The sequence below is a fragment of the Bidens hawaiensis genome, unplaced genomic scaffold (assembly GCF_021521415.1).
Source record: "Bidens hawaiensis isolate Kalapana, Puna unplaced genomic scaffold, B.hawaiensis_p1.1 tig00014334_1, whole genome shotgun sequence".
Classification (NCBI taxonomy): domain Eukaryota; kingdom Viridiplantae; phylum Streptophyta; class Magnoliopsida; order Asterales; family Asteraceae; genus Bidens; species Bidens hawaiensis.
Window position 1 is genome coordinate 25,877 of NW_027492232.1, and position 27,493 is coordinate 53,369.

General features: G+C 32.2%; 2 protein-coding genes and 1 pseudogene across 2 annotated transcripts; 2 read left to right on the plus strand and 1 right to left on the minus strand.

Moving 5' to 3' along the window:
* The first annotated feature begins 653 nt into the window (after nucleotides 1-653).
* LOC143546325 (transcription factor MYB83-like) lies at nucleotides 654-3,357 on the plus strand. The gene is made up of 2 exons (XM_077038016.1): nucleotides 654-1,226; nucleotides 2,582-3,357. The coding sequence occupies exons 1-2, from the start codon at nucleotides 931-933 to the stop codon at nucleotides 3,246-3,248; spliced, it is 963 nt and encodes a 320-aa protein (XP_076894131.1). The 5' UTR covers nucleotides 654-930; the 3' UTR covers nucleotides 3,249-3,357.
* Nucleotides 3,358-18,389: 15,032 nt separating this feature from the next.
* Nucleotides 18,390-21,214, plus strand: LOC143546326 (putative pentatricopeptide repeat-containing protein At3g11460, mitochondrial pseudogene; annotated as a pseudogene).
* A 46-nt stretch (nucleotides 21,215-21,260) lies between these two features.
* On the minus strand, nucleotides 21,261-23,499 carry LOC143546327 (chaperonin-like RbcX protein 2, chloroplastic). The gene is made up of 5 exons (XM_077038017.1): nucleotides 22,574-23,499; nucleotides 21,987-22,078; nucleotides 21,825-21,882; nucleotides 21,641-21,706; nucleotides 21,261-21,555 (listed from the first exon to the last, which is right to left on the minus strand). The coding sequence occupies exons 1-5, from the start codon at nucleotides 22,868-22,870 to the stop codon at nucleotides 21,439-21,441; spliced, it is 630 nt and encodes a 209-aa protein (XP_076894132.1). The 5' UTR covers nucleotides 22,871-23,499; the 3' UTR covers nucleotides 21,261-21,438.
* Nucleotides 23,500-27,493: the final 3,994 nt, after the last annotated feature.

The window sequence follows — 27,493 nt, forward strand, 5'->3', positions numbered from 1 at the left end:
TTAGTTGTCTGATATTTATAGACCCGTTGGTGATCTTTCTTAACTTAATTTTATGCTTATAATAAACTAATGTCAAACATATATATTATTTAATGGTCTAGTAGCATGGTGTTTGGTCATTCAAAATATACGGAGATAGTGAATTCAAATTCTTACAAATAAAAGAGTAGTGAAATTTTATGTGAAAAATTTTTTTTGTTAAAGAAAATTACTCTAACTGAAGTCAAATTATAAGTAATTGTGAAACTTAAGATGTATTAGGACAAAACTGAAAGAAAAACGAACTAGCTTGTCTAAATTTAATCGGGTTAATTATCATACCATACATGACACTAATTCAAATACATTCATGCATACATTGTCCATCAAAATTGAAGTTTAAGCATTTCTTTTTTCGTTTTGTTTTCTTCCCATATATATATATATATATATATATATATAATTTAGATCAAATACAAATGAAATTAATATGTTAAACGTGAGAATCAGATAGAATAATTAAATATATACAAGTAGAGTATGTAGTTATATCATAGAGTAATTATGTAATTACTCTACTTGTATATATAATTTTTTTTCCACTTGATTCTTAACGTTTAACACGTTAATTTCATTTTACGTTAATTTTCTCATATATATATATATATTATATCAATATTTTCTGTTTTTCATGACCCCATTTCTAAGCAAACACCATTACCGTCATCATTATAATCATAACCAATCCCATTCAACGACCCACATCTCTCTCATAAACAAACAAACACAGGAACAACTGGCTATTTATAAAGTAATAAACTTCTCCAAATCAGAACCACTTTCGAAGGTTATAAGATTCCATCGGATCAAACCAAACCCTAGTTCTTACATCTCTCTTTCACACACTTTACACACATTGTGTGCGTGTGTATACAGATACATATAAAGAACATGAGGAAACCAATAGGAGGTGCAAACGAGCAGCATAATTTGATTACGAGTGCGAAGACAATGAAGATGAGGAAGGGGTTGTGGTCACCGGAAGAAGACGAGAAGCTGATGAACTACATGATTACCAACGGCCACGGCTGCTGGAGTGACATTGCGCGTAATGCCGGTTTGCAAAGATGCGGCAAAAGCTGTCGGCTCCGATGGATCAATTACTTGCGGCCTGACCTTAAGCGTGGTGCCTTTTCTCCTCAAGAAGAAGAAGTAATCATTCACCTTCATTCCCTTCTTGGCAACAGGTATGAATCTATGATCAATATCATTCCGCAAATTCTCTCGTTTCGTGTTAACAGACAGAGTTTTTGGATTTTAATAATCTCAACTTTTATTTATTGGGCAAGATTATTCCCAACTCAGAAAACTTACAGTCATTTGAACGTATTTTTTCTAGCAATCTCATATTAGCTAGCTAAATGAAAAGTAACCCCGTTAGCTTTTTAATGACGTGGAAAATACGTATTAGATTATTGGTGGAAAATATACATTCAAAGTTGGGACTGTCTATAAATATTTTTTAAGTTGGAATTAATCTCGTCCAAAAATTGGGTTTATTAAAATCTATTAACCCAACTAAAAGTAACAACTAGTTGAGCGTTTGATGACATTAGTCTTTATAAGTTTTTAACTTTCATTTTGGTATTACATATATATGATTAAATAAGAGATAGACATCTCTCTCAAACCCTAGATCAATATATAGTATGGAAACATATAATTTGATACATAACGTTGTCTCACATACACACATATCATGTGTGCAGAACATTTTTTTATAAATATACAAGATGCATACCCATGATTCATCATATAATAATCTAGTAAGTAAAATGTCAAAGTCATCGCATGATTATATGTTTAATCTTTGTGCTTTTGACTTCAACCGGCTAGCAAATCATTAACGGAGAATGAGAAATAATAAGAGTTTTATCTCTTCCATAATTGGACCGAAGAAAGATTAACTTGGACATAATTATCACATATAAAATGCATCATGGTACACTAGTAAAATTTAACACCACACCAAATTAAAAACCTTCATTTTATTTATGATTAGTTATCGGGAAAATGAATATATACACATTAATTTAATAATACATTAAGAGTTGATTTTTGTTAAATTGTTTTGCAATTTGATTGTTGTTCAAAAAATAAAAAATCCAATTTAATTAATCATATATTCTATAATTATTTGCAAATTCTAAGACCTTTGTTAGAAAACTCAGGAGACCCGTACATCAAATACTTTGCTAAATGATGTAAACAGTTAAATTGTAGCATACGTGTTGGGTAGACGGACCACAAGATATTATGGTAGGAAAACGAACTCTTAGAAAGATTTGTAGAGATTTGATTTACAATGCTTTAATGCATTGATAGAATCATAGAAAGCTCAATGTGAAAGGGATAATAGAGGTTAAGGTGTGTGCCCACATATAACCTTTGAGTTGAAGATACTCCACTGTCTATTTCAGTAGTTTGTTTACAAATGAAGCCAACTCCCATGCAATGCATGCATTCATACAGTATTTTACGTGTAATATAATTATCATATACTTATTAAATTAACATGAGTTTTTATTTCCTTAACTTGTAGATGGTCCCAAATAGCAGCAAGATTGCCTGGTCGTACAGATAATGAAATCAAGAACTTTTGGAACTCTACGGTAAAAAAGAGATTGAAAAATTCTAAATCAAACTCATCGTCACCTAACACAAGTCATGATTCATCATCTTCCGAACATAGGGACATCATGGGCGGATTGATGTCCATGCACGACTCTAGCAACATCATGGCTATGTACATGGATGCAACACGAAGATCTTCATCATCGTCATCGTTAACTTTGCAAACCCTGAACATAAACCAAATGATAGAACAATTACCCTTAACCAACGATCATCACGGCTCAAACATGTCCATCTTACATGCATCATGCTATGGTACAGATCAAGTTGGCATGAATGGTAATGGGATTAGTTACCATGGTTGTTATGAGATCTTTGGTGGGAATTTAGAGTTAGAAGATGAGATTTTTAATATCCCACCATTAGATAACTTGACTAATAACAATCAAGATATAAAAATCGAAAATCTTGATGATATCGTCATGAACCAATGGTACAACGATAACAAGCACAAAGTACATACGATGACCGAAGGGTTTGAAAACTGTTGGGAGGGAGGAGATGAACTTAAAGTTGAAGAATGGGACTTTGAAGAGCTCATGAGAGAATCTTCCATGTTCCCTTCGCTTGATTAAATCTTTCAGAAAGTAGATTTTATTAATTTCTTTTGTTATTTTCGAAAAGTAGTAAAATGTTCAAGATATATAGAATAAAATGACACCGAACGTAGGTGTAACTGGGTCACCATGCACAGTGACGGATTTAGAATTTTTTTTTATCTGGTTCGCTATTTTAAGATGCTCTAAATATATAAGAACGCGTATAAAAAAATTGGGTCGGGTTGACGATTCGGATTGGTTTAACGGTTCGGGTCAAGAAAGATTAATCATATAATAAAAAACGATATAATAACTAAAAAACATCATCATTAGAAACTAAAAAAACACGGGACTTAAAAACGATAATCTTTCGAAATAAAAAAAAAACTAACCTTATAGTTGTTCTTTACGAGTTTTCATCTTTTGAAAGCGTTGCATTACATCTTCGATCGAAACTTGTAGTAAAAACTCTCTTTCAATGTAGCAAATGCAAGAATCATTCATGTACCCGTCACCCATCCTATTACGTAGTTCCGTCTTCACATGCTTCATTGAAGAAAAACTTCTTTCAACACTAGCCGTTGCAACCGGTAGAACTAGTGACAATTTTATTAAACGATAAACCAACGGATAATCAATGTGTTTTCTTGTTTCCACCATCATTTTTGCAAGATCACTTACCCCTTTAAGATTGTCAAACCTCGAATCTTCTTTCACATTAGCAATGTAGTGGCCAAGTTAGCAAAATCTCGTTGCGGGAAATTATGCCCAATAGGTTGACATGGCCCTCTTAGCAAATATGTTCTTCTAATTTCATCTTTTTGATTAGGATGATATGATGAAATCGGCTTTCGATCTGAAGGATCCCATGGAAGATCATCCAATTCGACTCTTGCCAGATTATTACTACTAGATGGTGAAGGGTCTCGTGGCCTTCTCGATAAAAAACGGTCCATAATCTATCAAATTTAAGTTCTGTAAAAGCAAAAATAAAATTCAAAGCCCTAAAAAACTAACATCTTTTTTGAACACTCAATCATCAAAAGTCTCATTCTAACGAACTACAAAAGGGGCGGGATTCGGGAACGCACCTGAACGCGGAGGCCGGACTGCCGGAGGGTATCGGACTATCGGTGAGACGGCGACGGCGAGTTTCTGGTGTGACTGTGTGACTGTGAGTGTCGGAGTCGTCACCGTCGGCGAACGCGGAGGCCGGAGGATGTGTATTGTGGATTTAGGGTTTTTAATTTGTGGGAGCTACAGATGGAATTGGAGATTTGGAGGTGGTCGGCGTCTGTCTGTGTGACTGTGAGGTGGTCGGCGTCTCGGCGAGTTTCTTTCTCTACGGTAGAGGTGGACAGACAGACAGTGAGGGAAATTGGGGGTGTTTAGGGTTTTTAAGAAAGGTTTATAAGGGTAATAGAGCACAAAAGAAAAAGGCAAAAAAAAATAAGGTTGTGTCTTGTGTGAGACTCGAACCCGGGTCTGCACTCAAACACAATGCACGCCTTGCCACTAAGCCAGTATATGTTTTATGTATATATTTGAAACGAATTATATATATGGTTCAGCCCAGAAACACATGGTTCGCTAAAAAAGTCGCTATTAAATGCTCCACTACGGTTCGAAAAACACCTGGTTCGCTTGACCCGGTACTCACATGAATAAATCCGTCCCTGACCATGCATATCTATTGTATAGATATATCAAAATGTACATGTACCTCGGCATGTAAGAATAGTTTGGCTAGTTTCAATTGATCCTGCATGGCAGGCTAATAAAATTCAAAAGATAAAATAATTTTTTTTGGAAATCCAAAAACCTATATGTCAATGATAGAAAGTGTTGCAAAAATCCCGGATAGGCACCGATTAATCTTCAATTAATCGTTAGTCTCTATTTCACTGATTAATTTTGCGTTGCTAGTCGGCTAATTAATAAGTCAACGGTCAATTCCGGCTAAAATTGGCGGTTTTCGGCGAGATTCCGACCAAAATCAACGGTTTTCAACAAGATTCCAGCAAAAACAACGGTTTCCAGCCACTTTTCGGCAAAAATATGTCCATGTATTTATAAAATTGAAAATTACATTTAAAAATGTGTACCTGTATATATAAAACTGAAAAATATAAATTAAAGTTCGATCCGATTAATCCCGTCCTGATTAATCGCTAGTCCCCACCCAATTGTCCGACAACCGACTAACGATTTTTACAACACTGGAATATATCCATCTTCAATAATCAAATATAAATTATTCATGACCACTATCTCAATCCCTTTAGAGGTCTAAAACGAAACAAGAATTTGCTCTTTTTTTCATATTTTATTGTTACAAATCAAAATAATTAACCACGAATATTTCAAATAAGTTAAAGATCATTTTATCATTTAGCAGGTTTTCTTTGTCAAACTTTAGTTTAAATTGAAGACCATATTCAAAAAGGGGTCTAAAGCCCAAGTTTTAGTTTAGTCGTGGCCTGGATTTATTAACTTTTTTAATGATTAGATAAGCATTTTTAGCAATAACACTTCTTTGGATGTCTCATAAAAATATAAAAACGTTTAACTAAATGGGCGGTTATCCTCATAAATTTAAATACAGATTTAGCAAAAAGAAAATATGAATTCTATCCAACAATTTTCATAATTAGATTCTCACGATTTTGTTCTTTTAACTCAAGTGGTCACTTCTTAGAAAGACACTCACCCTATAATTTCTTAGGCTCACACATATTTAAGTGTAGAGTTATTCTCTCATCCACAAACAATGTACCCAAATTATATTTGCTGATATTTGAGGGAGGCGTTATTTATGTCACAATATCTCTTCTATGGACGGAATTGTGAGATATATTTGCCTATGATATCCCAAAATGCCCTTTGAAAATTATCATACTTGATAAGATTTGCCACACCCTCGTAAACATAATAGGAGTACTTTTGATACTATTTTTTTTAACATCATATCCCTAAATTAATATTGTTTACTTTGCCCACAAAGGGCTCTAGGCTTTAGGGTTGTCAAGGTCGCTCATTCGGAGATTACTCTCATCCAAGCATGCTCAACTACGAAGTTTTCTCTTATTTGCAACCAATGTGCAAACGTGTTGTGCTATCTAGGACCGAGCATTTTTAATATCTTGGTGTCTTCCTTATGAATGAAACAATTTAAGATTTAATATCTACTTAGGGCATCGGTAATGGTATAGTGTGTGCAAAAAAGTGTTTCCACGTAAGCACTACCTAGGTAAGGATTGTGGTCACACTCGTTATCATTAAAGGATGTAATGGAAGAGAATGACCAATTTTAAAAGGGGGGGGGGGTGCTCACAAGGCTTCCTCCCACGCTTGCGAGTCCATTCATGACGAGTTAATCACCTCTCACGAACAGGGAGCGAAGTTATCATCACACCTCACGAACAAATGGCAATCTTATGCGGGGGTATTACAACATTATGGATGGCCTTAAGGTGCCACATTTAGACTTTGTAGGTTTTATTTTGATACCAACTGAGTACTCTCTGAGTAATCGCTATGAGGTATGGCACCAGGGTGACTTTCTTTAACTCCGCATAGTTATTAAGAATCAATCAAGAGTGGTTACCCTCAGCCAGTATCAGATCTAGTTAGTCAACTTGGACCAATTTTTACTTAAGAAAATAAAACATAATCTGTATTGCTATAATATTAAAGAATGAATATCATTTTTTTAATCAATGACTATCAAGGTTATAATATTTGACATATATAATATCCAAAAATTAATTTTCCTTATTCCAAGTACACCCAGCTCCCCAGACAATCGTCTAACGACTTTTGCAACCTAAACTAAATTATTATTATTATTATTAGTAATTTGATATTTGATCATTTTCTTAACATTTGGTATAAATTTTGATTAGGTTACTGCTTATATATTTGCTTAAAGTGTGTATTTGTTTGATAGATGATTATTTGGTAGATATGAATATCAATGTATGTCTTTTAGTTTAAACTTAGTTAGATTGAAACTTGTTTGTTGACTAGGAGAATCATTTTCTAAGACTATACAATTAAGACCACTCTTTAAACCTATTCATAAATCTACACGTCTCCATCATTCGAGTAGAACACCTAATCACTTGGAATACCTTCTTACACACTTTAATACAACTAGACTAGAAATCCTTTGATACAGATATGTTAAATAAAGAAAAAAAAATTATATAACGAACTTTAAAATCACACAAACACTTGTAGTACTTTAAATCTATACATAAGACGGAATTTAAGCATGTTAGTTTTTAGTTTAAAACTAATTATTTATAATCGAATACGCACCTTTGGTAGTATATCTTAACATTTGTTATGATTATACTGTATCCACGTGATGGATGCATTTGTTCATAGTTGCGATGTGATTATGGTTTTACGGAAATGTGACGTTGTTGATTTGTTAAAGGATGATTAATTATTAAGAGACAAAACAATGTTGTTAATTTGGTGCAAAACTTTTATTAATTAGTGGAAACTAAAATCGAGGTGGTCGTGTTCTTGCGCATTACCCGGCCCATGGAGTTTGATTAATTTGTTGTTGTCGTGTCAATTGTCTAAAGTAATTGGATACCATTAACGTTTCCTTCTAATCATGAAGTTCAAGTACCGAGGATAATTTTTTCACTAATTAATCATTCAATTCTTTCAAACTTTGACTTCAATTTCAATTTAACCTCTTTAATGATTTAATTTCTTTTTTTCAAAAAGCAACCCACAGTCACATTATTTGATACTCTCTCCGTCCCATTATAAGTGTCATAATTTGATTTTTCAAGTCTTTTTTGTTTAACTTTGACTGACAATATTTTTGTTTGTGTTATATAATACTTGATGTAAAATATATGAATGGATTGGGTTTTAAATGTATTTTACATTGATATAAATTTCATCAAGTATTATATGATACAAACAAAAATATTTACGGTCAAAGTTGCAAAAGAAAGACTTGAAAACTCAAACTATGACACTTATAATGGGACGAATGGAGTAATTACATACGATTGAAATTACTTAAGAAGTGTGTTGAATGTAGATGTAATCTTGATCCATAAAAACCTTAAGAGGCTTGGTATCTTGAAAAGTTTTCTCTACCATTGGAATTTTGCTTGAGAAGATAGTATCATTTCTAGTCCATCAAATACACCAACAAGCAAAGTAAATAACCCTTGAATCAATTCAATTTCTTTTGGTAATAATATTTCTGTAAAGGCGGGCTACGCAATTCATTGAGATCCCATACCCAAACTGCGAAGATTTGGGGAATTTTCATCATTTACATAGCCTTATTGGAAATCACACTTGGTCGTTTTCTCAACCTATTAGTCAAAGCGGTGAGATAGGATTTAAGAATCAGTTTCTCTTATGTAAAAAGAATAATATAAACTTAAATAAAAGCGCGTGCGTGTGCATGTGTGGGCACACACAAAAATCATATGAAAATATTTTTCGTTTCGATGAGTATTTTCAAGTTTAATAAAATATGGAGTTTCACTTACTAAATAAATCACTAAATGAGATTTTAAAAGATATTATCGAACCGATCCGATGAAAGGATTAGATGCTTCATCAGATCGGTTCGATATTTTTCTTTTCGATGAGTATTTTCTGTATAAAACTGTATGTTTGAATTATTATACTTATTATTAAATGTGTTTACTTACCATCAATATTAAATATGTTTACCAGATCGTTAATTATTTTATCCACTATATATGGCCTAGTGGTAAGAGGCTTGGGTTTTCCAGTGAGGACTTAAGTTCGAATCCCACTTGTGTCATTGTTCGATAGATATTGGCAATGGAGGACTTGAGCTAGGCCTTATGCAAAGGTTGTTAGTTTGAACCTCGAGCCCACCAGAGTTTTTGCCCACCGGGTGTTACGCCTGAGAGTTCTACTCTTTTTGTGGCAAAACGACTGTCAAGTAGCAGTCGGAGGTATGGTTTCCTGAGTAACGCTCAAGTCAAAATTATGAAGCCAACGTGGACCCGGTTAAGACAATATAGTCTGCTCATATTGGGGCATCGGGACTCTCCAAATTTAAAGAGTACGGTAGCCTAAATAAAAGAAAATCTTCATTATAAAAAAGGTCGTTAATTATTTCGTGTAATCGTTATGATTTCAAGATTGAGAAGGTTACCAAGAATTATAAAGTTACGCTCCTAAATAATAGAAGGCAATAAAGAAGAAAAGGAGATAACATAATTATTATGCATCTCATCAGAAAGTTATATTTGTAATTAGTAATTACGAAATTAGGGTAATCCCCTCTTTTCTTAAGGAAAAAGAAAAATCTAATCCTTTAATATAACTTCAATATCTCAATCATCAATATATTAAGGGATGTGTATTTCGTTCATAAGTTTAAATAATGTCTTGTTAAAATCATAGTAGGTAAAATCCACTAGGAAACAAACCTAATGGAGGTTAGTGATACATGTGGCAGCCCATAGTCATGACCTGACGGCAACCTCTATCAAAGCCTTGTCGAGCCTCACCTTCATACAGTCGAATATCATGTACACTTATTTTTTTATGAAGTATATACTTTGCTACTTACAAGGCATCCTTGACAATAGTCTATGAATCACTGCCACCCACTCTCAATATATCATTCATTTACGGTTTACTCCCATGCCGACTTAAGGGGGTGCATGGACTTTGACGATCCACATCATCTGGGTACTGTGTAAAATAGCTGGGTGACAACCTGATCTCGTCCTCTAAACAGCAAAATATCATATCTCGGTCAAGCGCAAAGACAAAATATAAAGGCGTTGCAAACACCCTATAAGTCATGGCCGTTGGCTTTGCAATTTACTTCATGGCCTCTACGTTTCTCTTCACCGAGCTACCATATATTATTGTGACAATGTGCCAGCTGGCTACCTTTTGGAGAACCCTATCTAGCATCAACGAACGAAATATGACGAAATTGATATATGTTTTGTTAGAAAAAAATAGTTTGCATCAAAATAGTTGGTTCCTCGACGTTCCATCCTCTTCTCAATAGCTAACATCTTTTCCAAAGTCTACTATCACGACACTTATTTGAGACTTTATGTTCCAGTTTGAACGTTTATGATTCTTTCGCTCAAGCTGAAGGGGGATATTACCGGATATATATCATTGTTAGGGATACATATCAGTTGTCATATATTTAGGAGATCATCATATTGTTTATCTATCTTCCCTGTATATAAAAGGGTATTATGTTAAGGTTTATCAGTTATTTAATACCATAAACACTACTTCCTCCGTTTCATTAAAAGTGTCATGGTTTGAAATTTACAAAGTTCTTGATAGATTGAATGATTACTTTCCTCGTTTACCAAATGACAACAATACCCTTAGAAATTAGGTCTATCAATATTGTTTAGTAATTAATGTTAGTTGTGTGTTTAAATATAAACTTGGAAATTGGTTAATATATTTTGAAAAATGACATTTATAATGAAACAAATAAAAAAAGAAATATAAATATTTTTAATTGGACGGATGAAGTATTAATTATTACATTATGTATTAAAAGAATACTTAAAAATTACATATAAAAACTTTACTAAACATTTACGTAAATAAGCAGTCACCATATCGCTATCTAATTTGAGTTAGTTATCGAGGCTTCTAAATTCTTACGCCCAAATGATTCAGCTCCACACACTCCACTTTCGTAACTAATTCAACTAAAGGTGATTGGTGCCCTTTTTCATAACTAATCAACTATTTTAATAATTAAAAAACAAAACAGATAAACTATTATTTAAAATCTAAATGTAAAGGAGTCATTGAGTTGAGAAAGATTAATTTATTAATACAAATTTGTTGAAAGTTTAATCATTAAATACAAGTAATTTTACCCGTGCGTGTTGCGACGGAAGGCATGCTATCACCCTTCGCGCGTCGCTGCATGGACTCGGTGGGAACTAAGTAAGGTATTGATTCGGTTTATTACATTAAAAGTTTTGTGACATAAGTTGAAAATTTAAAAGTTTTGTGACCAAAATTGAAAGTCTAAAAGTTCAATTGCAAAGTATAACTTTTTTATGGTCAAGGCTTTAAACGCATTTTCCTCTAGAAATTCCACACTAATTGAAAATATGTTCAAACAGCTAACGAGATTAGAATTTAGTTAGTGTGAGATTGATAGAGGGAAATACGTTTAAAGTTGAAAATGTTTGGAAACATCTTGAGTCGAGATTAATCCCGACCAATAAATCAAAGTTGAAATTATTGAAAACAATAAAAGTTACTTATTTATGTACACCATGTTTTCATTAAAGATGAAAATTGTGCGCGTGTACAAAAGCAAAAACAAAACTGTTGATTTACTCTCTAGACAGTAATTATATATTTGTGTTATTAAAACTTTAAAGAAATAAATTACAAATTAAAACAATTATTATATTTAAGTTATTTATGTAAAACAAGCCAATTTTTCGTTTAGGTAAAAATTTAAGCTCAAAACCTTCCTATACACACCTCTAACGCATAAAATCGCATAACACATCATGTTGTGTGCAAATTACAAATTAACTGTTTAAAACATAAAAAGTTAATGATTGTACTTTTTTTGTGGTATGTAAAAAATCTAGTTGAGCAAAAATACCCAAAAAGAAAGTAAATGCCAACTTGTGTTGAGTTCTATAACTAGAAGTCTAGAATCATCATTTAATGGTTGATTTTATATTTATTCATAACTATTTTTAGTAGATATATAACTCATCATATTTCCAACTACTCACCTAAGGGTAGTTTTTTTTATGTTAATTGAATGTTTCGTCCTGTTCGCCTAAAAAACTTTTAAATCTTTTTTAATTAAACAAATAGGAAAAATAACTAAGGGTAAACCCTCATGTACAAGGCAAGGCGCACAATCTCATTTAATGGTCAAAACTAATGGTGTTAGAGGCAAATAACAAATCGTATAATATTTAGAAATATTAAGTACAAATCTTGTCAATTTTAAAGGTAAATGACATACGTTAAACATACAAAGTTTATAATTTACTTTTTCTTATCAATTGGGTTATAAGTTGGCCGGATAACTAAACTTTTCAAAAATATTTCATATTCATATAGGAAATGATATAGAGTCATTGTTTGACATCCTTTAACGTGCTAAAATGATTAAATTTGTCCATGGTAAAATGTCTCAACATCTCTTAGATCTTCAATGGATTTATAAACATATAATTACACATATACTCGAACTATAAGTCGAGCAATATTTACACCTTGTCAAGGTCTTTAAAAAATAATTTTCTCTTTAAAATCTCATAAGTTTCTCTCGATGATGTGTATATCATCAGTGTATGATTTACCATAAATCCATGCATTTATCAATCCATCATGAACTTCTTTCCAACTTGACAAATTATGCATGTGTATTCACTTTTCTAGGATTTTTGCTGCATAAACTTGCTCATTTAAAAACATCAATTTTGTATCACATATCATCCATATTGTACCATTTCTTTGTTTATTGAGATATTGTACTCATAATATAGATTCTCTTCTATATGTATGCTTATTGATGCACAAGAATTCCATCATTAAGATGTATTAGTTAACCTTTCAGGTATTCAACTACCTCAGGAAACTCTTTAGGAGTTTTATTTATGTTCAACTTTCAATAACCGCAACATATTCAAATATGACTCTACTCAACAATCACTGTGTTCTCGAGAACTTACTTCACATGATTTGTTAATTCAAATCTTTCAAAAACTTTCTTGTAAACTTTTAGTATCAACTAAATCACAATATTTATTAAACGCGTATCAATTCTCTATTTGTATTACCAGACTATTTAGTTATTGGAAAGTCAATGATTCCACCATTGGAGAATGCGTCTCCTATTAATCAATCATGAGTGTTTGTAAAATCATTGCCACCAATTTTGTCTTATATCACTTGATTGAATTTTCATAACTCACATAAAATACCGTTTGTATCTAACACATTTTACAACTTTAGTTGTACGGATTGCTGGTCCAAAAACTTTCCGTTATTTAGAGAATTCAACTCTGCCTTGTTTGCGTTTTTCCACTTTGGCCAATCATTTTTTATAGGCAGATCTTAAATCTTGATCCTCATCATTTTCAAGCGCTATATTATATTATAACGACGTCGACTTTATTTCGATTCCATATATCTTTGTAGACATGATACAATATGATTTATTGAGAGCTATTTGTTTTCAAGTACCTAAGGTTCTTCAAGAACCATCATGTCTAATCTCTTTCAAGAGACCTTTTACTGCACCTCGACTTGACCATCTTTATTACTTGCTCCAATTTTCGAGGAAATTTTAACTTTGGAACCGATCAATCTACCACGCTACAAGCGCGCGTTAGAATTATTATCAATTTGTGTTTGTCCTTCCAGGACATTAATTAATTGGAGCATTAGCAGTTCGTATAGGTGTCTTAGCTAGACACTCTCTTTTGGTCAGTGAATCGTCTGGTAATTCATTCGTTGATCTTTATTCATTAATTATCCTTTGAACTTTTAGTTCATATAATTTAGTTTGAGGATCAATGGTAATTCATTCCAACTAAATTTGTTTTCCAACTGCTTTAAATCTCCCCCTAATATTGGGAATATTGATTCACTAAAGTGAAAACTAATGAGACATAAGCAAATATCTCATTAATGACTCTAAGTATTTAATCATATATAATATTTAATACCAACATATATTCCCAACTTCCTTTGTGTTCTCATCTTTGTGTCTTGTGGTGGATTAATTTCAGTATATAACACATACGAAAAAATATTTGAGAAATATTTGGTTACTGACAAAAACCAATTGCAATGGGGAGGAAGTATCATAATTTGTTGGCTTGATGTGAATTAGTTTAAAGACAATAAAATATATGTACTCAAATACAAACATGAACATTTGCTCTCGTGATGACTGTCTTTGCAACGAATTATAGACGTTGAGTAATCGTCTTTAAGAATACAATTTATGTAAGAAGATAATATGTTATGAAGTTCAACACTTATTCCAATGATCATTATTAACTTGGGAATCAAATTCATTATTATAACCGAATGTAAATATACCAATCTGGAATAATATGCTTGCTATCTTATTAGCTAAGCCATAGATCATGCAAACATGAAGTTGCGATCTTGATAACCATTTAGACGATGCATCGATTTTCAAAACACTAAATGGTATCATGTTAGGATATGTGTATCCTTTTCTCAATTCTATAACATCGAGGGATTCACACACTCCTTCAATTGGTAAATAAATGATTTCTCTTGAGAGTAATATTACATGTATAATGAAGAATCTTTTGGTTCCTCAACAAGTTTCACATCATTGACTCGGTGTGGTCTAACCGGTCACGCCATAAGATACTCATGATCCATAAATTTCAGGTTTATGATCGTATATGTACCATGCTTCTTTACTAAAAGATTGTAAATATGATTGAACAATGAACATTGTATTATCGTTTCAAACGATCATGTGATTTCACTTTTGTATTTCCAGATTTTGTTCTCATATATGATCAATCTCTTTGCCACTTATGGTGGTCGATCTCAAAATTAACATGAATATAATTAAAGTTCTTGTTGTCAAACTCATTATTAGTATGACCATCATTATAATTCTTATGAACAATCTCATCCTTAACATGATCGTCATTACGATGTTCTCAGTTACGTCCATGATCATTATATAATCACATTCACTTCAGGGAATGGAGTATAACCATACATGTGTCATAGCTTTCCATTACTTTCTCGGACTGCATATATAAAATCATTGAATCTTTCACACTCTCATCATGCATGTTATACTCTTTTAATAATATTGCTACTTCAGGAGCATTATTGAGGAACGACAAACAAATTGTCTTATCCAGTTTTTCCTCAAAAATAATCTTCTCATAACATTGATTGAGAATTAACTAAATGTTTGATTTACATATGATATCGAAGCTACTATTTATAACCTTCGATAATGAGATTAGGGAGCATGACACTTCATGTGTCATTTTTAATCACATTTACACTTTCATGAGAGTGATAGATAATAAACCATAACTTTGATTTACTTGGTCTATTCAACGCCATCCATATAAAGAGACTAAAATATCTAGAAAACATTTATATCATCAAGTCAATCTACAGTGTAACTTGTTATGACAAAAATACTACGGTGTTATATATAACACAACTTATATTACATTCATACAAACACATCTACAATTTGCACTCACTATATTGCATTGTGTATAGCGAAACAGACATGTAAAGCTTCAAAAATAACTATATTGCATTCATGATTGTAAACGTTTATATATGTTACAATACAAGATCTAACTTCGCTAACCAACTATTGTATCACCCTTACTATATTAGTATATTTATTAAATTTTATATCTAAAGAAACTTTGGAGCTATAATTCTTTTGGACTTCAATTGGTTTGATACTAAATTATTAACCATGTAAGTCGTATATTAAACTTGCAAAGATATATTTGGTTAACCAAACATTTAAATACATGTATATATCAATAAAAGTTTAAAACGATTGTAATAGTCAATCCAATTGTAGTCTAATATATATATTATAAATGCGGTGATAAAGTCTTATATATTAATCATAAATGATTGAATTTTAGAAACCAAATAATCATAGTAATAAGCAAAACCATTTATTGAATTCATGAACGTATCAACATAGAATAAACCGACTTTTTCTTTATCAACAAGAATAAAATCTCGCCAACATCTACTTTCTAAATACTATTCTTTAATAAAACAAATATTTTCTTAGTATTTTAGTATCATCACTTATAGAAGTATATATTAATATTAATTCTAGAATTTTATATAAATAAACAACAAATTAAGTTGTAAATGCATATAAATAAAAACGTAAAATATGTGTTACGAGAATTGCAGAGATCACGTTTTATTTTTTGAAGATATGTAGATTTACACACATACTAAATTAATATCTAAAACACGTATGGAAAACGTCTAACAACTTTTCGATTTACCATGAATAAAATTGAATTAATTATTATAATAATTGATATTTGATAACTTATACGAGGAATGAAAAGTGATCAATAAAATAATAAAATAAACGATTGTTCATGAAAGAAATTATTCACATGAACTCAAAGAAAAAAAAATAAATAAACAAAAAAAAAATTTCTGGAAGATAATGTTGTGATAAATTAAGAAAAAATAATTACGAGCTAACCCCATAAGTGCCTCAAATTAAGTTGTCTGCTAAACAGAAAAGTTTGACAAAATCAAAATAGAATTTTCCAATAACCTAGTTGTTTCAGTCGCACAAATCAACCCACCCCAATATATTAAAACTCAATAGTCATGTTCATAATGAAATCAAAGATTCAATTTGCTGACCTGATTCGGAGATTACCCTACTTGGCCAATGACGATGACTTGAGTTGAAAGTGGCGGTTGGGTTTTGTGTGATAGGAGGGGATTAGTGTTCTTGTGAGACTCGTGCTGATAACGTGTTGTGAAACAAGTCTAATATCTAACACATAGGAGAAGGAGATGTAGGGAGAAATGAGGAGATTTCATTAATAGATGTGTTCTACAATATGATACAATGATATGCATATATAGGAGAAGATAACTTGAAGAAAAAGCCTAACTATATTTGGTATTGATAACCACAATAATATATATTTATAACAGGTAATACTTAAATGGCTCAAAAACTCATAGTTTATTCATGAAAGTCATCTAACCTAATGGTTAGTGACGAGCCAAAAGGTTCAAGACTAATATTCTTTACAATCTTTTTAATATCGAAACTATCTATTCTTATGGATCTAGATATTCATAAATAATAGAAATGGTTACACATAAAAAGGAAACAAATAAAAGCTTAGCAAAAATTAAGGGAACTCAAATTTAAATAAATCTATAAGTCATATGCTACATGGGTCGCCATCCGGTCAGGTCATAACGTTGGATTGGACGCCCTGCGTAGCACTTTTGTAACATTCTAGACAAATCAAACATTGGTCGTGGACAAGAGAGATCATTGGTTTATAATTAAATGTCATGCCTCTTAAATCACTAACACGTTTTGGGCTTAATGGTAGAGGATAGTTAAGCGCGCTCAGCTGGAAGTAGTAGCAAGATGAGTGGTATCCTTGGAAGTTTTCACATGGATAACCAAAAACAAATATGTGAGCTTTTAGTTGGCAAAACGGATAATATTGGTGGTGCGAGAGGCCGGATGTTACATGTTATTAACTAACTATTCGAGACGTGTAAAAAAACATAATAAGTCACCAAAAGAAATACTAAAAAAATAAACTAGAATGTACATTTAGTTTTGGCATAGATTATTCCTACACCACATAGGTTATTCGTACAACATACTCCCCTATACGACTCGTATAGGGGGGGCTATACAAGCCGTATATTTTCAAATCATGCCAATTTGAGTCAGTGTGTTAGGTGTGGTTTCCTTGTAGCGTATAACCACTATGCGAGCCGTATAAGTCTATATGACTCGTATAGCTCCTATTTAACTCGTTTAACCTCTTTTTTTTAATTACTTTAAAAATACAAAATGTTGGAAATTACAACCGAGTTGTTTATAAAATAAAAACACGTAATTTAAAAATACATATTTTGCTCATATTAATTAAGCAACCTACGAACAACATGAGCGTTTCGGGGTACTGCCTTTATATCAATGCATGTTTCTTAATACGCCAGTACACTGAAACGCTCCTGTTGTTCGTAGGTAGTTTAACTAGTATGGAGCAAAATATGCACCTTTATGTGTTTTTATATTATAACAATGTTGGCTTTTATTCCTATTTTTGTATTTTTCTTAAGTAAAATATCTGCTATATGCTATATGGGTCATATAGAGCTTATACGGCTCGAATAGTGGTTATACGACCCTAATATACTGCAAAAGTTTGTTATCATGTTCTCCCCGTATATTTATCAATTATTCAATGTCTATACAAGCCATATAATACTGTAAAAACACTATTAGGGTGGTGTTTGAATATAACGCCTCGTAGTTTTTCATCATCAATAACTAACTAACTATTTAGGTCACGAAAAAAATTCACCCGCCAAATGTTAACTACCTTTCAAAAGATGTATGTCTCTTTACCTCTATCCTCAGCCCTTCAAAACCTTCCAATAAAACCAACACAAACCCACGAATCAAAACACTTGAACTCACTAATCAAGCACCACACCAAGCTAAAAGATGATCAAGCGATACTCGATACATACACCCGGATGGAATCTTCGGGTATTTTGCCCGATTACACCACTTTACCTCTAGTTCTCAAGGCGTGTGGCCGGTTACAGGCAATTGAGAGTGGCAAGAAGCTACACAATGATCTTTTGAATACAGATTTGGCCTCTGATGTTCGTGTTCAAACAGCTCTTATTGATTTTTACTCAAAATGTGGGATGTTAGTGAACGCGCGTAACGTGTTTGATGAAATGTCCGAGAGAGATGTCGTTTCTTGGAATGCTATGATTTCTGGATGTGTTGGTTGCTCTGAGTACCAACAAGCTCTGGACTTGTTTTCCCGGATGCAAAAGGGGAATTTGAAACCAAATTCGGTTACGGTTGTTGAGTTGATTAGGGCTTGTGGGGAGCTATTGGAGTTGAGGCTCGGGAAGGAAATACACGGGTATTGCTTGAGGCATGGGTTGTTTAACTCAAACCCTCATGTGGATACTTCTTTACTCGGGTTTTATTTGAAATTTGATCCGTCAATTGCGGCTCTTGTTTTTGAAAATATGGGTTCGAGGAACACTGTAAGTTGGAACACGATGATAAGTGGATACGTTAACAATGGGGATTACTTAAAATCTATACATCTTTTCATTTCAATGCTCGATGAAGGATTTAAGTGTGATTCGGTCACAATGTTAGTTGTGATACAAGAGTGTGCTGAATATGAAAATCTTGAATTGGGAATGCAAGTTCATCAACTAGCTATCAAACTTGGTTATAACAATATGCGTATAACTAACGCATTGATGAATATGTACACCAAGTTTGCAGATTTTAGATCTTCATACGAGCTATTTAACTCGATCCCGACAAAAGATGTTGCTTTATGGAATTCTATGTTATCTTGTTCTATAGAAAGTGGGATTATTGATGAATCTTTAAATATATTAACCGAGATGCAGTTGGATGAAATTCAAATAAATGAAAGAACTTTAGTCATTATTATGCCTTTATGTGCTCGCCTTTCTAACGGTTTGGTAAATGGTAAAAGCTTACACGCGTATGCTTTTAAGATTGGCAAGGAAAAGAATGCACATGTTGCAAATAGTTTGGTAAATATGTATGGGTTGTTTAACCGCATCGAAGATGCCAAAATAGTTTTCACAAAGATGAAGGTGCTTGATGTGATTTCTTACAATGTTTTTATCGCGGGTTTGGTTCATAATAATCTAAAGATTCAAGCTTGTGAAATCTTTATTCTAATGTTAAAGACGGAAGTTAAACCGAATTCTCAAACGGTTACTTCAATTCTTGCTGCTTTTGATAATCGAGAGTTTTTGAATGTTGGAAGATGCATCCATGGTTATGTGGTTAAATGTGGGGACCAAATTGATGCGACCTTGAACACTGCATTGACTGAAATGTATATAAATTGTGAAGATGAAGAAACTGGTTCGAGTTTGTTTGAGAACTTTCCTGATAAAGATTTGGTTTCTTGGAACTCGTTACTGTCCACTTACATTAAAAACAACCAAGAACATAAAGCTTTGATTTTTTTCCACCTGATGATCTCAAGGGTAAAACCGACAATTGTTACGATAATAAACGTTCTCTCGTTATATACTCATCTTTCTAATCTCCCTCAAGGTCGATGCTTACATGCTTACACGTTAAGACGGTTTTCATCATTGGATATTGAAGTATCACTTGCAAATGCATTCATAACTATGTATGCTAGATGTGGAAGTTTGGAATATGCTGAAAGAATCTTTCATATGTTATCAAAACCCGATATTGTTTCATGGAATGCTATGATTGGTGGTTATGGAATGCATGGGTGTGGGGATAAAGCCATGTTGACTTTCTCAAAAATGGTCAAAGAAGGGGTTAAACCGAGTAACGTGACATTTGTTTCTGCTTTATCTGCTTGCAGCCACTCAGGTATGATACATAAAGGTTTAAACTTTTTTCAATCAATGGTTCAAGATTTTGGCTTTACACATGAACGCGTGCATTATGCGTGTTTGGTTGATCTTCTTGCGCGTGGCGGGTTATTAAACAAAGCCAAAAATGTGATCGACACGATGCCTATGGCACCAGATGCGTCCATCTGGCGAGCTCTGATTGGTGCGTGTCGAATCTATTCAAATACCCACATGGCCAAAAGTGCTTTTGAAAATCTTATTGAGTTAGAACCAACAAATGCTGGGAATTATGTGTTATTATCCAATATTTATGCTGCTAATGGTCAATGGTCCGAAGTGAAACGCTTGAGGTTAATAGTCGAAAACAAGGGCTTAAAGAAACCGGCTGGTAGAAGTTGGATTGTCATCAAAAGTAAAGTTCATTTTTTTGCAGCAGGAGACAAAACACACTCACAATCTGAAACAATTTACAAAAAGTTGACCTTTTTGTTGACTTCGGTTAAAGAAATAGGGTATGTACCTGATTTGAGTTGGGTTCTTCATGATGAAGATGATGATAGAAAATTGGCAAGACTTTCAAGTCATAGTGAGAAACTAGCAATTGCTTTTGGGTTAATTAATGTTAACCGTGGCTCGCGGATCTTGATTACCAAAAACTTAAGAATTTGTGGTGATTGCCATGAATTTAGTAAACATGTTTCTAAGCTTACAAAAAGGACCATAATTATTAGGGATGCGAGTCGTTTCCACCATTTTGTAGATGGTTCATGCTCTTGTAAGGACTATTGGTGAGATTTGATGCTATTTAAATTCTTTTGTAATTAACTTGTTAATTGTGTATATTCAGATGACATGCAAGTATCGAACTTTCAAATGACAAACAAGTAACATTTGAATCATTAAACCAAACTAAAAACAATTTTATATATATATGCACAATGTCATATACATATAAAGAGATTTCCCTATAACACATCTTCGTTCTACCTAGACAAGATTGAAATAATAATGATAAAAGATTCAAGTCTTAAGTCTCCCAATTGGCATCATCAGAAGGCCATATCACCGTCTCCATGAGCCGCTCACGCATCAACGCCAAATTCTGGTCCGATAGATCTTTATACATTGCAGAATGATCCACTTTCTAATGTGCAAAGCCACCCACAATCATAATTTTATAAAAGTGAAAATAATTAAATAACATAATGTAATTATTAATCATTTGATACCTTAATCCATTTTCCATATAGGTGAAGGCGAGTCACCATTACTCTTTCTGCAAGTTCGTGTTTCTCCTGTGGTAACAAATTACACCAATAAAACAAGACGGTTTTCCTTGATGTAGCAATTTTAACCAATTAATATGTAAAGGTGCACTCAAATGTTTAAAACCTCCTGAACCTAGATTTATACCTTCTGGAGGACACGAAGAAAACGCTTTCCATCGTTAGGTTTGTTTGTCACCACAAAACTGTCGTCACATGTCAAAAATATATAGAAAGCAGAAATTAAGTTTTCAAAAACCAGAAACAACTTGAGATATGAAAGAAATATAAATTATGAAAGTAGACTTACTCATAAAACCAACGGTATTCGGTTGGATTCATCTCATATAGTTGGTTCATAACAGTCCTCACAGCTTTGTAAGTGAATAGATTAAAGAGTTGCTGCAAACACAGTAGCGTTTTGATCATACAACTCATACGTTTCAATTTTCATCATGTTAAATCAGGATGAAACATACATGACATAACACCTAACATTAGTAAATATCAAATAAAGAATATTTTTTTCCACATTCCAATCGGTTTATGTACGAGTCCACCGTTTGAGTAATCAGTCCTCATTATCTAATATCTACAAAGGATGAATGTATTTTGGATTTGCATTGGTAACTAACTTCCACATTTAAGTTCTAAAATATAAACTAATCACCACTAGATATTAACCTTTTCTTGAATTAGAAACTTGGATCTTTAGTAAAGACTCAAACATGAACAAAGTCCGCAATGCTTGAACAATTATAGCAAAAACACGAAAGATGTTATATAAATTGTGAAATGTCATTCAACAATTTAACATCCTACAAAACTGTATAGCTAATCTTGGCACATAAATACACAAATCTTTATAATTGAGTAAAAGATTTAGCAAGTTCTAACCGCTTGAACATCACGAAAAGTATCATCATACTGTCCACCAAGTTCATTGACAACCACAAGACCTTTAGATTTCCTCTGCTTATTTGAACAAGGTGTTCTTGCAAAATATTTTGAATGGACAAAAGAGCTTCTTAATTCCAGTGAACCATGAAGCAACAACTGCTTTTTACCAACAGATTTGTGCTCATTTTTTGTATGATTCATATGAGTTTTGGATGTGAATGAATCCACACACAAACATGGTGAGGTGTGTGAATCCATAACTGATGAACCAACAACAGACACACCTCCCACCATCCTTCACTGAACAAGTTTCTTGATGGTAAAAATTGAACTTTTTCCCTAAATAATAATAAAACAAGAATCTTTATGAAAATTGAAGAGACACCCAGATGAAAAGATTCCAAAATATTTTGTGGGTGTTTATGAAAACTGGAGATTTGTGACTAAAAACCAAGATTTGATGATTTGGATGAAGAAATCAGAAATGGGTGGGTAGAAAGCAATAATAAAGATTTAAAGAGAAATGTGAAAGAAAACAAGTAGTGTTTGAAGAGAATTTGTGGGATGTAGAAGCTATGGCCAGAAATAAACATGAGGCCTCAAATTCTCCAACCAGTTAGTGTTCTTTTTTTCAATTGTTTGAATCTTCAAATCAAACTTAGGAATAGATTTGTGTACTGGTCTAAACGTGTATGGTCAGTTTGAAATTTGGACAAGTGTAGGTCCCTTGTGTACCAAGCATGTGTAGTGTTAAGTTTTTGACTTCTAAAATTGCAATTAAAGCATGTTTCTTGTGGGGAAGGTTACCTAAGTTCCCTTTAACTAGTTCAACTACTTTCACTTTGATTTTGCTTTTTTGGGAAGGTGACCATCTCTAACACGATTATAGTTGTTTTGCTTTCATGGGTTACTCGAATAGTCGAATTCGCTAAAGACTAGTAGAAATAATTCATGTATAATTTATTGAGCGTTTGATGCTCTAATGCGTAGTGTTGATATGTCTTTGTTACATAAATCATAATTGAAAACAAAGCATCCATAATATTAAGACAAGGCTATGAGATTCATAAATCCAACATAAACCAAAGGGATTAGTCTATGGAATAGTAACCAAGTTTTGAAAAATTTTCAATCAGGTCACTCATAAAATATTTTGTTTAAATCAGGTCCCTAAAGTTTCATTTGTGTTTCAATCATATATATTTTACATGGATAACAGGTTATGCAAGTTTTTTTTTATTTTTAAATAGTTTGACATTGCTAAATAAATTTTTTTAAAATTGAAAAAATTAGTAAAAATTGAGAAAAAAAAATTTATTACACAAATTTGCAAAAAAAAAAATAATAATAATCTAGAAAACTGCAAAAAAAAATGTAGTTAAGAAATCAACCTTTTTTAAGTTACGAATTTTTTTTAAGAAGCCATCATGTTTTAGAAAAATTTCAAAAAGATAGTTAGGTGATAATAAATTATTAAATAGTTGAATTATTAATTGCTTTCATAAAAAAAAATTAGGAACATATTAATTATATTAATTTTTCACAACTTTTAGTTTGTTTTTTTTTTGCAATTAAATAATTTTTTTCTCAAATTTTTCAACTTTTTTTTAAATATTTTGAAATTGCAAACTAATTAAAAAGAAACCTACATAACATGCTAGCTATTCAGGTAAAATATCTAGGATTGGAATATAAATGAAGCTTTAGTGACCTGATTGAAACAAATATTTTATTAGTAACCTAATTGGAAAAATTTAACTTAGTTACTATTTTACAGCGTAATTACTAAACTAAATGGCCTAAAAGTACTTAAAAGGTAAAACACCGCATGCCCAACAATAGTAGTGATGAGTATAGCTAGGGTTGGAGAGGCACTTTAAAAAATAGAGCTTCCGTTTAATTGCTCAATTTATATAATGGTTTATGTTGAGCTTTTTTATATATTTTCTTTCCTCTTACTAATTTACTAAATGTTTTTAGATTATTCAAGTAAATAATGAATTTAAAGTTAAGTTCGAAAATTTTAAAATAGTGTTTTTTGTTATAATAAAAACATATGTTTTCTTTTTAGACTCGTGATAACTTTATCTTTTGGGTTATCTTTTTTCATTATTATAGCGAGTGTCGGTATTCTACTCTGATCATAATGAACAAATAGTGACCAGATTTTCATTGCATCCCTATCATGTCACGCAGATTCAAGCAGAGTAGTTTAAAATTATATGGTTTTCACAGAAAACAATGTTTCGGGAAAAAAAAAAAACGAAGTCATTGAAAAAAAAAAGAAAAAAACCAAACAAATCCCCAACCATTCAAGTACATGTGCACGTGTGATTTAAAAATCTGTCCTTAAAAGATTGAGGTATCCTAGGCCTTCAACTTGTCCTATACTCGTGTACTAGTTCGGCATCCTAAAAGAGAGAGGTTGTATTTAGAGTGTTAAAACGTGAGGTTTTATATATTATTTTTTATTATTACTTCATAAAATGGGTAGGTAGTATTAAGAGAGTTAGAATATTATAGTCTTTAGTTGCACATTTAACCTACTAATTTTAGAGATTTTAATATTAATAATCTTTTAAGAATTTTATTATCTTTAAACATGAGTTTTATGTTTAAACTAGTGATATTTCTTTGCACGATACATCGAGAAATATGTATGTAATACAAATAAAAAAAATTAAGAATTGTTTAATAACATAAAATCTCATGTTATATATATAAAAAACAAACTCATGATATGATCAAAAGGATATCAATACATGTTTACTTGTTAAAATATTATTAATAATTATGTGTATCTTCATCTTATATTGAATAAATAACTTCAAAATTATGTAACAAAATGAAATATATGTTTTCAATCTTACGAAGAAACTGGCATTTCTTTTCGTATTGTATAATTCACAAGCGTGTCTATCTTCTCCGCCTATGCTCCACCTTTATTGTCGTCTCCACCCTCCAAGGGCAAGTCCCCCACCCGGATGCCAAATGATATATAGCTCCTAACATATGAACACAAGACACGGTATCCCTTCACCCTCTCTGCCCATTGCCCTCGAGATCTAACAACACACCATTCATTACATGTTGCTTTAATTGTGAAAACAAAGAATAATGCATGTTGGTTGTATGAAGTGTGAACTATTTAATAAAAATATATCGCTATCATTTAATAAACTAAAGTTTTGATTGCTATTTAGTGACGTGTGTTATATCATAAAATAATCACAAATCTTAATACCCCCTAGTAAATAAGTTGATATCTTAAAATTATTTTATTGAAAAATATAATGAGTGATTACTTAAGCATTTGTCGTTAGTCCGGTGTCACATATAATCATATTGTAAGTATCTTTCTGTCCAAACTTCCAAATTTAAAAGTTATTAAAAATTTTCAAACTTATCCTTATTTTAAGTTTGTTAATATTATTTCCTTTAAACAAAGCAATTTAAAATTCTCCCACAATTTTGTTTAAAACTAGTTACTTGACCCGCGCGCGTTGCGGCGCATCAAGACGTGAAACATGTACGTTAAGATTGACCTGTAACGACCCTGATATGCACCTAATATTACTATATGTAAAATTTAAGAATGAAGTTAAATTCTTCGAAAAATCTGCTTCATGACTCTTAAGTAACTAAAGTTTACATAAAGTGGATAAATAAGTTACCTTACCCACACCTGAACTCACCAACCCGTCAGTCTTGATCCGTAGCCCGTCGTGTAATCTGTAAACCGACCGATCGAACCAATATTTACATGTAGCCTGACTCACCCAATTCTAACCGATATTAAAGGAAAAAAAAACCATTGACCCAACTCGTTTCAAGATGTGCAAAAGATGCTCTTTTGACTGTTATATGTTTGACACGTTAGCCAACCCACCTAACCGAGACTAAACCGTTGATGACGCTGTACAGGTTTATGCCTGAAAAGTTGATTAGATGTTGAAGACTTGAAGTTATTGTTGTTACACCATAATAATGTCATAGCGTTTACACCATAATTAAGTTTGTGAACGTATACTGCTTAAAAATATTTGCAGCGGTGACTTAACGTGTATATTTGTATATTATGCAAAAGATGGCTTCACACGTAGCTGCAGTCTTGTTTACACATATATATTAGATAGAATATAGTTTACGATAAAATGAACCGTTTGAAGACGACACCGGTAAAAAAAGAGACCCACTAAGGTAGAACATCGTGATGTATATACGTTGCCGGAGATGGAATCCCGTTGACGGAAACCAATCTACCACCACCACCGGAACAACAGCCCAGACACCATCTCCATCGCCGTTGCTAAAGGGGGCTGCAAATATCGTTCAAGGAGGTGATGACCAGGTTTTTTAACATAATGGGTGGAGAGAGGGTCAATCACAACCAAGTAATCTGTAGTACAATCTTTACTTCATAATGTACAAGTGCAACTGCATTACAAAGTTGCCTTTTGTGTATATATATAATGTGGATTAAATTTAAAAATGGTGTTTTTTAATATAAGTCATAGGATTATGTGAGATTGTGCCCTAATAAGGGCAGTGGTATCCAATAATTTCAAATTTGTGTAGCCATGTGATCTTAAAATAAGACAAATCAGTTATAAATGAAATAGATAATTAGGATTAATTTTAGTTTGTAATTTTAACATAAATACAATTTTTTTCCACGTCATGTCGCGTAAAAAGAAGGTATTTTTTGCAAATATATAGTCTAAAGTTATAATAATATTACATTACAAAAGGAAAAATGGTACTTAAAAGTTTTAAAAAGATCAATTATTGCAAGGTCGATCGAATGTTATAAACGAAATATTAGTTTTTGATTCCTCGAATATTTTTGTTCACCTATGAAATATTAAAATGAATTGAAAAAATTCGTTATATGATGTTTTTATCTTTTATGAAAAT

Excerpts from the sequence above, each read along its gene's own strand:
- LOC143546325 (XM_077038016.1), top strand. The coding sequence starts at position 931 with ATGAGGAAACCAATAGGAGGTGCAAACGAGCAGCATAATTTGATTACG. Across the intron at positions 1,227-2,581 it reads CATTCCCTTCTTGGCAACAG|ATGGTCCCAAATAGCAGCAA; the intron begins GTATGAATCTAT and ends CTTAACTTGTAG.
- LOC143546327 (XM_077038017.1), bottom strand. The coding sequence starts at position 22,870 with ATGGTGGGAGGTGTGTCTGTTGTTGGTTCATCAGTTATGGATTCACAC. Across the intron at positions 21,883-21,986 it reads GAATACCGTTGGTTTTATGA|TTTTGTGGTGACAAACAAAC; the intron begins GTAAGTCTACTT and ends ATGTGACGACAG. Across the intron at positions 21,707-21,824 it reads TTCTTCGTGTCCTCCAGAAG|GAGAAACACGAACTTGCAGA; the intron begins GTATAAATCTAG and ends TTGTTACCACAG.